At 40.1% G+C, this 12,973-nt stretch overlaps 1 protein-coding gene across 1 annotated transcript in view; it reads right to left on the bottom strand.

Moving 5' to 3' along the window:
* Positions 1-12,973, bottom strand: part of KIZ (kizuna centrosomal protein) — a 143,640-nt gene that overhangs the window by 124,056 nt on the left and 6,611 nt on the right. The window contains exons 2-3 of the mRNA XM_049650105.1: positions 11,991-12,053; positions 6,537-6,699 (exon numbers count right to left, since the gene is read on the bottom strand). Of these exons, the coding sequence (XP_049506062.1) occupies positions 6,537-6,699; positions 11,991-12,053 (226 nt within the window). The remainder of the gene's footprint in view (positions 1-6,536; positions 6,700-11,990; positions 12,054-12,973) is intronic.

The raw sequence follows: 12,973 nt of genomic DNA, 5'->3' as shown, positions 1-12,973 counted from the left end.
GGAGAACTTTCTATTCACTTCCCCGCTGTGCACAATTTCATCTCAGCTCAACTGATGAAATCTGTTGACGATCATCTGGGGTTATCTGAAGGAGGTGGAGGTCATGGGATATCTTTCAGGTCTCTGGGATATGTTTCCATGTTAATAGCACATCTCATTTTCCATTCTTTTCTTCTTTTCTTCTGTATCCCCACTTACATTCCTTCAAATTCCCCTCGTCACATTACCATTTGCCTGAAAGTGCCACCACTACCTTTTTGTTTTTTTAAACAGGCTTCCTTCTTTCAGTGGTCTCCAGGATTATATAAAAATTCTTGGTTACAGAACTGAACAGACATTTAAGATCTGCTGGCCCAGCTTCCACATGTTAGAGTTGAAAAAATGGGTACAGAGAGTTACATAAATTGTTTGAGTTCACCCTCAGGACTACAAGTCACAGTCTTTTCTCTTCTCCTATTTTTTCCAGGATATGGGTTTCCTTTTATTATTTCTTAAGCGTTTATTTATTTTTTAGAGAGAGTGGGGAAGGGGCAGAGAGAGAGGGAGACAGAGGATCCGAAGCAGGCTCCAGGCTCTGTGCTGACAGCAGAGAGCCCAGAGTGGGGCTTGAACTCACGAACTGTGAGATCATGACCTGAGCCAAAGTCAGACACTTAACTGACTGAGCCATCCATGTGCCCCTATGGGTTTCCTTTTTAGATGTTTTTTTACAAAAAGGTATGCAGGAACACTTATTTATATTCAACTAATACATATTAACAAGTAAGACACTCTGGTTGATAAAAAATGGGAAAAGCTACAGACTGTCCTCCAGGAGCCTGAAGGCCCTGCCCTGCCCAGAGTGGCTGTCACAATGCTCAGTAGGAATCAAATGAGGGCTCAAATATTTGTTGTCTTCAAATTTTATCCCTCGTAGGCACATATACCCTAATGACTGAATTTCCAACAAGAATCACATCTTTAAATAGTGACATTGTATCTTCAGAGTGCCTCTGCTATTAAACAGAAATGCTCCTGGGAAGGTATAACACAGGATAGAACCAATACCACATTAGCTCTCACATAGTTGTTCATGGTCCAGAAGAGAGCAAGTTGAAAAATACAGAATTAATTTTCAGTCAAGGGAGAAGTCCCAGTGCTTACTGAGTGCTTAAAGAATAGGGAGGTGTTCCTCAAAGCTTACTGAGTGCTTATTATGTGCCACATTGTAGCCCAGATACTGACAGCACTGAAATAGTAAGATGAGGAGCCCACAACGAGGTGGAAAAACAGACATGTAAGCAATGACAACACTATGAAGGAAGTGCTTACTGAGATAATTACGGCCCAGACCTAAGGCAGGATAGAGAGAGAGAGGGCTTCTAGTTGAAGAAGATAGGAAATGATGTGATGCTTTCAAGAAAATATAGCAGTCAGCATGTTTAAAACTTGGATGCATGTGAGTGAGTGTATTAGTGTGTAAGAGAAAGAATGTGCACATGATTGGAAGATAAAAGATGGAGAGGGACAGTGGGAAGACATGGGAGTGGAGGGAATATTGCATAAGAGATGGGGGGGAAATGGAGGAGACAGGTGCGGGGAGAGCAGAGCGTGGGCAGAGAGTGAGCAGAGATGGGAGGCAGAGATGGGGAGAGAGGAAGGAGGTGAAGGGAGGCAGTAGGGAAGAAAAAATGTGCACATGTCTGTATATTTGTGTGAGACAGAAATGAGAAAGGACATGTGTGTGTTAAGGGTCATAAGGTTGAGCTGCAGGGTGGTATGCAGGCAGACGCCAGCATCTGGGCTTTATCCTGAAAGACTGAGCAAGCACTCAAGGATTTCAGGCAGATGAGAGATATCATCAGATGGGGACTCTCCCTGAATGCCCTGACATACCAGCCTCATGCCTGGCACTTGAATGGGGAAGGCTGAAACAGATGCCATGCTCCACACATGTCCCTGGGACCCTTTTGGGTGCTCCTAAGTCTCAACATTCCTGTCTCTGTGCCTAAGGAGCCTGTGGTTAATTTCTCCCCCCCCCCCCCATCTCTTTGTCATCAGCCTTTAATCAGTGATGCTCAGGAGCCATGTCTGCATATTCCAAATGCTCAGAACCATTTGCCAGGGTTTCCCTGTAAGTTAAGTTCCAGATGCTGACTATGGTAGTTGGCTTGATAATACACCCTTTTCCATGGGGGTTGTTGGGGGAGGTGGGATGATGGCGTCCCGTGGTGGCGGCGGCGAGGCCTGTTGGGCGGTTGCCCGTTGGGCCTACAGCAGCACGGCAGCTTTGGGGCTGGCGCCCTTGCGGGGCCCTTAAGGCGTCAGTGTTGAGGTGGCGGCTTGCGGCCCCTGGTCCCCCACCTCGCTCGCCCCCACCCTGTCCAGGTACCTAGGGCATCGCCGGCGCGGAGGTTTAAAGACCCTTTGGGGGGTCGCCCATCCGCTTCGGGTCAGGGTGGTCAGGCCTGTAGGGAGTTGTGGAGGCTGGTTTAAAAAAAAAAAAAAAAATATATATATATATATATATACACACACACACACAATTTATATACGTACACACATATATACATATATGTATATAAAACATACATTTGTGTATATATATAAAACATATATTTGTATATATATATATAAACATATATATGTATATATACACTAGTATATACATATCCAAATATTTGGATATGTATATACTAGTGTATATATACCCTTTTCCAGCTACCTGTCCTTCCCTGTTTCACCTCCCCACTTGCCTCCTGACATCCCATGCACTTCCCAGATGAACCACTTACATTTGAATCCTTGTCTCAGGGTCCACTTCAGGAGAACCCAACCTGAGATAAGCACAAAGGGCACCAAAACACCTGCTTTAAGGCCCAACTGGGGCTCTTCGACAAGCACCAACGCAGGGAGGGGGAGTAGAGGCAGGAAGGGGGAGAGAAGGACACAATATTCACAGTACTACTAATATTTATATTCTTGAACTGAGCTTAGTTGGCCTCTTTATCTGACAAGTAGCAATATAGCCACAACACCGTGTTTTCAAAATGACATGACAAATCAACATCCTTAAAAGCCCTGAAAATTATCATAGGACCCCAAAGTAGTATAATTCATAAAATCAGTTTAAAATAAAAAAATTCATAAAATATGTTTGCCTTTATCCCATTTAAAAAGATTTTAATATTATATAATAAATAGTCTTACAGTCTTACAAAAAGGGAGAAATTCACTTAATACAACTTGGGCCAAATCCCCACTTCTCACATACTGCCTCATTTCGTTTCACTTTCTGGAACTCTACCAATTATTAGTCCATTTGCATCAACTATATTCTATTCAAGGGGAAATACCCCTAGCATTGTGGGGTGTGTGGGCAATATGCTTCCCCAGAACACCTTTCTCCTAAGACTTACATGTGGTCAGTCAGTGGAGGTAAAGATCTGCTACCTGAGTGGGGCAGACTCCAGCCTTCCTAAGGCTACCACTGGATACCAAGATGAAATGAAGAGGAGGAAAGGAATGGGAAGACAGCACGGCAAACATTCCCCACTCTGAATCTCTGCTTACTGTACAGCTTGCTGAGGTAAGTGGTGTCACTGGCTGGAGTTTCAAAGATTGCTGCCTGCATTCAGCTCTGGACTCAGGGTGACTCCCAATGGTGCTCCCATCTTTCCCAACTGTAGCTACATGATCTGCTCTTCTGTGCCATCACAGACTGTTCTCTAAAGGCATTCCTTATCCATTTCAAAATGCTCTCAATATAAAAGTATGGATTCTCCCTTTCAAATTCCTCCCTCTCACATTTGGCTATATCATCAAATCAATAATTAAGTAAAAAAGCATCAATGTGAAAATAAAAGGAAAACTTCTATTATTTCCTTTTTTCTATTGGGAAGGCAAAATTCCCTGCTTTGTCCATCACTTTTACTTTCTCTGTAAAATCTCTGAACAGCAAAGAGATTTACAATGTTTATAATAATTACTTTTTGAATGTTAAGTATTCTACTTGAAAACTAAGAAAGAAAAAAAAAAAACTGTAGTGCTGTAGCTAAAACGTGCTATTGTTTGAGCACATCTACTTCCAGATCTTGGTTTCTAAATACCCTTCCCCACTAAAAGGAACCACAGCTCCTTGGAAAAGAGGCTAATTCCATGTCTGAGGCAGTGGTGTACAAAGTAAACCTGGAACATGTTGTGCCCCAAAGCAAAGAAGGCTCAGGATTAATGAGGTCAGGCCAAAAGGACACAGAAGCCAATTTGAAGAGACACTCCCAAGCAAAATTTGGAGAAATACAAACAACAAAAATAATAACTACAGTAATTGATAATATACTAAGTAAAAATTTGTAAGTCTATGGTGATACTTAAAAAAAGAGAAAGAGGAGAGAAAAGAAAGAAAGCTCTTCTTTATAGAACAATTTAAGCTAATAAAGAGGAAGATTAAATTAGAAAATCCCCATTCCACAACCTCCACCACACTGATTCAAGCATCACTAACAGATCCTAAAACCACTAAGTAAAAGGCTATTTAGAAACAAGATGTTCCCAAGATGTCAAACTATCACTCCACAGATTATATGCTCAGTTGCAAATGGAAAAAAAGGTCCTTATAAGAGAGATCTAGAGCTTGCCATCTTAAGCAATGCATCAAACTCAACCTCACTCAGGTCAGACCACCTGACATCACGACTCATAAGCCTCCTGATGGGATACAGTAGGATGTATGTAACCTCAGCTGTGATTATTTAAATTTAACCAATTAAAATTAACAAAATTAAAAGTTCAGTCCTTAGTGTCACAGCCACATTTTAAGTGCTCAGTAGTCATGTGTGGCTAGTGGCTACTAAATTAGCACCAGTATAGATCGGGAACATTTCTATCACTACAAAAAGTTCTATTGGGCAGTGCTGGTCTAATCCAAATTTCCAGTTAAATTATACTTCAAAGAAATAACCAAATTCTGAATGTGAGTCATTATACAGGCAACTAAATTGCCTTCTTCAAAAAGCCAGTGTCATGAAGAAAAAAAAAAAAAAAAAAAAAAGGAAGAGTGGTAGGACACTAAATTTGATTTAGAGACCAAAAAACCAAAATAGCAAATGTAATGTGAACCCTAGTTGGCTCCTGGTCTGGAAAAATAAAGAAAATTTTGGGAGGAACTGGGGAAATTTAAATATCAGATAGATATTAAGTGGCATTATGAAATCATTATTAATTTTCTTGGGTGTGATAATAGTAGTGTGATTGTGTAGGAGACTGTCTGTGTTCTTAGGAGATCCACACTTAAGTATTTAGGGGAGAACTGTTATGGTGTCCACAGCATACTTTCAACAGCTCAGGAAAAAATGTACACACACACACACACACACACACACACAAAGCAAATATACCAAAATATTTACAACTACTGTATCTGGGTACAGAATATGTGAGTTATCTTAGTCCATTCAGGCTGCTATAACAAAATATCCCTGACTGGGTGGCTTATAAACATCAGAAATGTACTGCTCACAATTCTGGAGGCTGGAAAGTCCAAGATCAAGGTACCAGTGTGGTCACCTTCTGGTGAGGGCCTCTTTCCTCATTCAGAGCCAGTACCTTCTCACTGCATCCTTACCTGGTAGAAGTGCTCCAGAGCCTGTTTTAGAAGGCACTAATCTCATCCATGAGAGCTCCACCCTCATGACACAAGCCCCTCTCAAAGGCCCCTGGTATGAACACCATCACATTTGGTTAGGATTTGGTTAGGGTTAGGATTTCAAGATATGAATTTCAGGACACAAACATTCAGACCACTGCATAGTATTTTCATTTTCCTGTGTACCTGAAATAAAGCCTCAGTGGGGGAAATTGCTAGAGGAAAAAAAAAAAAGTAATTAAAGGCAACTTCTTCTATAACCAGTATTTTGTTGGGTTAACATGAGCAACAACCCTTGGCCAGCACAACTGCTTAGAGAAAAAAGGCCTAGCCCTCCTCACTGGGCATAATCTGTGGAGGAGAAGGTTGCCCAGCACCTTAAAGGAACGAGATGCCATAATCAGAGAGGGCTGCAGAAAGCAGTTGCTCTGGGTCACACAGATGAGGAGTATGAAGGTGAATTCCGTGGGGCCAGTTCTACCCTCAGTGTTTCCCAACACACTGCCTGATGGGAACAGAGGAGCCCAGGGAAAAAACCCATTAAAGAAGGAAACGGTCTCTGGAGAGAACCCTAATGCTGCTCAAATTCAGTCATGAAGCCACCAAATACCACATGCCAGGTAGTAACTAGTGCCCATGTCTGTTACAAGTTAATTATTTGTGCAGTATAACAAAGTACAGATATTCCATTAATTCCTCAACTAAAGTAGAATCTAAGAAAATTCAATTTCAAGTTCCCTGATCAAAATTTGGCCACATGGTAAATCACAGAGAAAATGAGCAATTCTCTTATGGATGAACAACTGAACATTAATGACCACCACTGATCTGAAACTTAGTGCTCGTTACTTCCTTCCAATTTTAGCAAAAGAAAGAGAGATAAAGAGAAATATAGTGAAAAACAAGATGTTACCTTTAGTTCCTGAAGCTTCTCTGTATTTGTAGTAAAGTGTCCAACATGAGCTTGGACATGCTCAAATCGCTTTAAATATTCTCGGTTTCGAGTACGAGCCTTCTTTTCTGATTCACATATTTCCTTCAGATATCTCTTTAGTTTCACATACTTCAGCTTAACTCTAGAAAAATAAAAGCAGATTTTTAAATTATGCAGTTAGACACTAACAAATCAAAGAAAGAGATTTTTCTCAAACAAAATTGTTAATGAGACAATGTATTCTGAGATACTTTACCTAACTAAACACTGAAAGCTAAAGAGCAGAATGTACACACATTTTTAGAAGAAATTAATGCAACATCACTGAGTATCACATCCAGGCATAACTCTCCTGAGAAATGTATACAAGACTACATTATAACATTCACACAATAAAGATTTATATGGATTTCTTTCTCAATATTAAATGTGGTTTCAAGAGCGGTGGCTATGTGGCCATGGTCGGATGAATAGTCCATTAGCATTCTTTTTATGACAGACAATTTCAGAACTATCTGCTCATATGGAAATAGAATCAAACTACAAACCACAATCCATAAACATTGAGAAATTCTAAAATTTAAAATACCCAAAAAGTTCTCCTTTAGATAATATTAAAATTTTATTAGGAACTGCAACAACCTACTATATTTTAAAATATTTTATGATAATATATAGGCTGTGACTCTACTCAAATTGTGAACAAAACCTTTAGAGACTCTCATCCAAAGTGTAAAACAAAAGGCACACATTGGGGTGCTTGGGTGGCTCACTCAGTTGAGCGTCCAACTCTTGATTTTGACTCAGGTCATGATCCCGAGATCGAGGAGATTGAGCCCCGTGTCGGGCTCCACCCTGGGCATGGAGCCTGCTAAAGATTCTCTCTCTGTCTCCCTCTGCCCCTCTCCCCTGCTCCAGTGTACTTTCTCTCAAAAAATGAATGAGTGAATGAATGAATAATGAATAAACAAATAAATGAAAAGGCACACTGAATGGCTCAAGTTGTGCAGCCCACTCTTCCCACAGAACCAACCCTGCATGTTCTAGCTCTTTCTTCTTCACAAATTTTACATCATAAGAGTACGTGATATGAAGCATTTCTATTGTTAGTTCAATAAAATAATTCAACATTTTTATTATCTAATAATTCAAGTATATATTTTAATTCAAGTATAGTTAACACACTATGTAATATTAGTTTCAGGAGTATAATTCTATACATTACTCAGTGCTCACAATTTTCATGTTCTTCTATCAAGGAAAACTAAGATGAAAAGCACAAAAAAGTTCACCCTTAAAAACAGATTCGCAAACATACTGCAGATATTAAAAATTAATCAGCAACTACTGGCACAAAAACAGACACTCATATCAATGGAACAGAATAGGGAACCCAGAAATGGACCCACAAACGTATGACCAACTAATCTTTGACAAAGCAGGAAAGAATAGCCAATGGAATAAAGACAGTCTCTTCAGCAAGTGGTGCTGGGAAAACTGGACAATGAGATGCAGAAAAATGAACCTGGACCACTTTCTTACACCAGACACAAAAATAAACTCAAAATGGGTGAAAGACCTCAATGTCAGACAGGAAGCCATCAAAATCCTCAAGGAGAAAGCAGGCAAAAACTTCTTTCAACTTGGCCGCAGCAACTTCTTACGCAACATGCCACTGGAGGCAAGAGAAACTAAAGCAAAATGAAATATTGGGACCTCATCAAAACAAAAATCTTCTGCACAGCGAAGGAAACAATCAGCAAAACTAAAAGGCAACCAATGGAATGGGAGAAGATACTTGCAAATGACATATCAGATAGAGGTTAGTATCCAAAATCTATAAAGAACTTCTCAAACTCAACAAATAGTCCAGTGAAGAAATGGGCAAAACACATGAATAGACACTTCTCCAAAGAAGACATCCAGATGGCCAACCAACACATGAAAAAATGCTCAATGTCACTCATCATCAGGGAAATACAAATCAAAACCACAATGAGATACCACCTTGCACCTGTCAGAATGGCTAACATTAACAACTCAGGCAACAACAGATGTTGGCAAGGATGTGGAGAAAGGATCTTTTTTGCATTGCTAGTGAGAATGCAAACTGGTGCAGCCACTCTGGAAAACAGTATGGAGGTTCCTCAAAAAATTAAAAATAGAACTACCCTATGACCCAGCAATTGCACTAGTAGGCATTTATCCGAGGGACACAGGTATGGTGCTTTGAAGCACCCCAATGTTTATAGCAGCATTATCGACAATAGCCTAAGTACAGAAAGAGCCCAATGTCCATTGATGGATGAATGGATAAAAAAGTGTATGTATGTGTGTGTGTGTATATACACACATATATATACATATATATATATACACACACATACATACACACACACACACACAATGAAGTATTACTCGGCAATCAAAAAGAATGAAATCTTGTCATTTGCAACTACGTGGATGGAACTAGAGGGCATTATGCTAAGCAAAATTAGTCAGAGAAAGACAAATATCATATGACTTCACTCATATGAGGACTTTAAGATACAAAACAGATGAATATAAGGGAAAGGAAGCAAAAATAATATAAAAACAGGGAGGGAGACAAAACATAAGAGACTCTTAAATATGGAGAACAGAGGTTTACTGGAGGGGTTGTGGGAGGGGGGATGGGCTAAATGGGTAAGGGGCATTAAGGAAACTACACCTAAATCATTGTTGCACTATATGCTAACTAACTTAGATGTAAATTTAAAAAATAAAATAAATTTTAAAAAAAGAAATAAGGAAATGGAAAAAAATTCATTAGCAATAGACCTTAAACCTCTACACCTAAGCCAAAAATTTTCAAGAAATTCTTTATAATGCTAATAATTTTGTGCTTTTGACCTTGGTTGGCTGTCCCCATTTTTCCTTCTGAAACAAAAAAAACTTAAAACTGGTTTTATTGTTGCCCATGTCTGCCACTTTCGACGCTGAGCGACAATAATGGAGGTGGAACCTAACATACTGTCTTCCACATGCAGGCACCTGGTGAAGTTGCTGGTGGTGGCCAGTGTCCAGCTGGAGTACATACAATAGTAACCATGCCTTCTCCACCCAAAGTCTAGTTTCATTCCTGCCCACATGAACCTTCAAAGCTCACCACTTCAGTCATCCACCCACTCGTGCAGTCATTCATATGTGCAGTACTGTGAATAGGAAAGCCACTCACTAGTCAACAGGGAAAACAAAAAATTAGATGAGTCCAATGCAGTGTGATAAATGCTAAGAGGGAAAACTGCCAGGGACTCTTACAGAGTGGGCAATCTGACCCAGTTGAAGGGGTCAGGAAGGCCTTCCCAACAGAAATTAATTTTTAGTTTAGACATGAAGGGTGGGTGAGAATTAAACCCAAAACTGGGGAAAGCAAGGGTGAGAAGATGAGGGGAAACACTCAGTCAGGGGAAATAGTATGTTGGAAAGCTTAAAGGCAATAATTAAGAAGAATAACAGTAATACTGATTTTAAAAATAGCAACAAATAATAAATTATTGACTCTTACACAGGGCCAGATACTGCTTTAAGGCTCTGTTAAGTCCTCATAGCTACCATTATCCCCATTTGACAGATAAAGGAATGGAGGTACAGAATGTTGAAGTAATTATCCTAATGGCACATGGCTAACTGCTGGTGGGGCTCAGACTGAACAGAAGTCCCTGGTAACAAAACCCACCTGCTTACATGATACTACGAAAGTCCTTGTCATGCTTCAGACACTGAAGATTCTGTGTAACATGTTAGTGGAAGCTGATGAAAGAGGGTGATGATGAAAATGAACCAGGGGAAGATAATGGAGGGTCTGGTAAGCTGTTGTTCCGGATACTTCTCAGGCCCTCCTTACATCCTCCTGGCCCAGCATTTCCTCTCCAGCCATGGTAGCACCTGGTATCTTGCTTTTCCAGGGCTGCTTCTCTGTGTTTGCAGCATGGATGTGAGAAGGAGTTAACACCTCCCTGGTGGCCCTATCCAATGTGGGATTACGGATAGGTAAATGGCCCCCCTTCCTTCTCTTGAGTGAACACTTGTGAGGAGCAGAGAGGCAATCTACATGGCTCCTCTGAAGATCTAAAAGGGTGGAGCCCCAGGTGCCCACAGCAGTGACCAGCTCCTATTTCATTCTTCCCAGCCCTGCTTGCCAGTTTTATGTGACCACTTCCTAAAATAAACTACCATCTACATACAAACCCTTATCTCAGACTCTGCCTTCTCGGGGGGAAACCAGGTTGAAACAGCCATGTTAGACAGTTTGGATTTTATCCTGTTGGGCAGTCAAAGAAAGGATATTTTTTAGCAAATCATACCCTCTGTCTTCTAGGAAACAAGAGGGGAACAGACTCAGCAAACTGACAGCTTGCTAAAAGTCTCCAGTCTCTTCTTACCTCCCCCTTCCCATCACCATTATGCCAGGAAGCCGCCCCCAAACAGGCTGCAGGAAAAGTCTACACTCCATTGGCCACCCTCTTGGCTGCAGTCTAGAAAACTGGCAGCTGCCACAGATGCTCTCAGACTTGGGCCCACTTCTGAGGCCATGGCATCCATAACACTGCTATTCCTTACACTATTTTACTGGCTTCTTGTCTCTTCTAGAACTACTGGGGACATATCAATGTCCACCATGACTGGTATCCTTGGAAGTACACTCAATCCTAAAACCAAAGAATAATTTTGCATAGGAGGAAATAAATGGACCCGATGGGTGATTTGGTTTTAAATCTCTCTTCTGGATGAGGTGTTTTCATTTCTCACTCATCTTATGATGTGGCTAAATCACAAAATTAATGCTATCATAGCCAGAAATTTTTCATATGAATAATATTGGAGGTAATACCACACATTTGGCTTAAGAATGAAGTTCAATTTACATAAAATAGAATTAAAAATATTAAAAGTTGGCTCTTCAGATTAAGTAACCTGGAAAGGACAACATTTATATTATCCATTGCTCATAATAATTTTCACAGGCATTGTCAAATATCCATGAACAAATGAGACATCACGTAACCCTGCCTTCAACAGTTTGTTGAAAGGTCAGCTATAGTCATTATGCCTTAATCATTACACAGGCTCAATGTGTTTAAATTGTGATCAAAAAGATAAAGACTATGATGCATCTTATTCCTCAGACATTTAAACAAAATAGATTCTGAAATACCACGAATACCAAATAGCGAAAATAAAATCATCTTATACAAAATTTAGCCAAATTTATTCCTACATTTGATAGTGATTATATTAAATTTCAGTATTTACTTGAAATGATTACATATTAGACATAAGAGAATGGTAAAAGTACTGCAATTATGGTATCTGTAACATACATTAGGGTTACACTTTTTTGATTAACATATGCCAATTGGTTTAAAAACTGTTCCCACTATCACATCTTACCTGCATACATCAGACTGATTATATTCATAAAGTTTCTTTTCCAGGTCCAGTCTCTTTTTTTCACTATAAAATAGAAAGAAAACACTTTATGAATAAATTACACTGATAAGTAATAAGCAGCTGGATTTAGAACATGATCTCTTTTGAAATTACACCTTTGTGAGAATGCATCTCTGGACTAAGAAGCAGAAAATGCCAGCTGATTGAAACTCAAGTCACAAAAACATTTGGTAGTCACCATGGGAGTCTAGAAAGCAAAACGATACCAATATGAAGTAAAAAGAACAAGATTTTCAAAGTAAATGGGGGAAATGCACTAAGAAAAGGCTGGAAGGTAGATTCATTCATTCAATAAGAATTTCTTGAGTTCCATGATGAGCCAGGCACTGTTCTAGTCCTGAAGACTAACATGGGGAACAAGACAACCAAGGCCTCTGCTGTCAAGCAGCTGACATTCTAGTCCTCACCTGGACCATTGTTTTAATGTTTATTTATTTATTTTGAGAGAGAGAGAGAGAGAGAGAGAGAGAGAGAAGAGGAGGGGCAGAGAGAGAGAGGGAAAAAGAGAATCCCAAGCAGGCTTTGCACTGTCAGCATGGAGCCAAATGCAGGGCTTGAACCCACAAACCATGAAATCATGACCTAGGCCAAAACCGAGTTGGAGGCTTAACCACTGAGCCACCCAAGTGCCCTGAATTTGTTTTTGTATTTGTTTTTTTTTGAGAGAGAGAGAAGTGGGGAAGGACAGACAATAAGAAACATGAATACATAAAATATAATATGGCCAGATTTCTCTGGACAGTGGCATATGCATGATAGGGGTCCCGCCAGGTCAAGACACCACACTTCCACAAATCCACCTTGGAGTGAAGATTGGTGGCTTGCTCTACTCCCAACCAGACTTGGGTAGAGCCATGTCTCTGAAAAGTAGGCCCAACCCCATTCACATTTAATAAAGATCAAGTCCCCTAACACAATTACTT

The sequence above is a fragment of the Panthera uncia genome, assembly GCF_023721935.1.
Source record: "Panthera uncia isolate 11264 chromosome A3 unlocalized genomic scaffold, Puncia_PCG_1.0 HiC_scaffold_11, whole genome shotgun sequence".
In the NCBI taxonomy this organism is placed as follows: Eukaryota; Metazoa; Chordata; class Mammalia; order Carnivora; family Felidae; genus Panthera; species Panthera uncia.
This window is presented reverse-complemented; position numbering and strand designations above follow the sequence as displayed.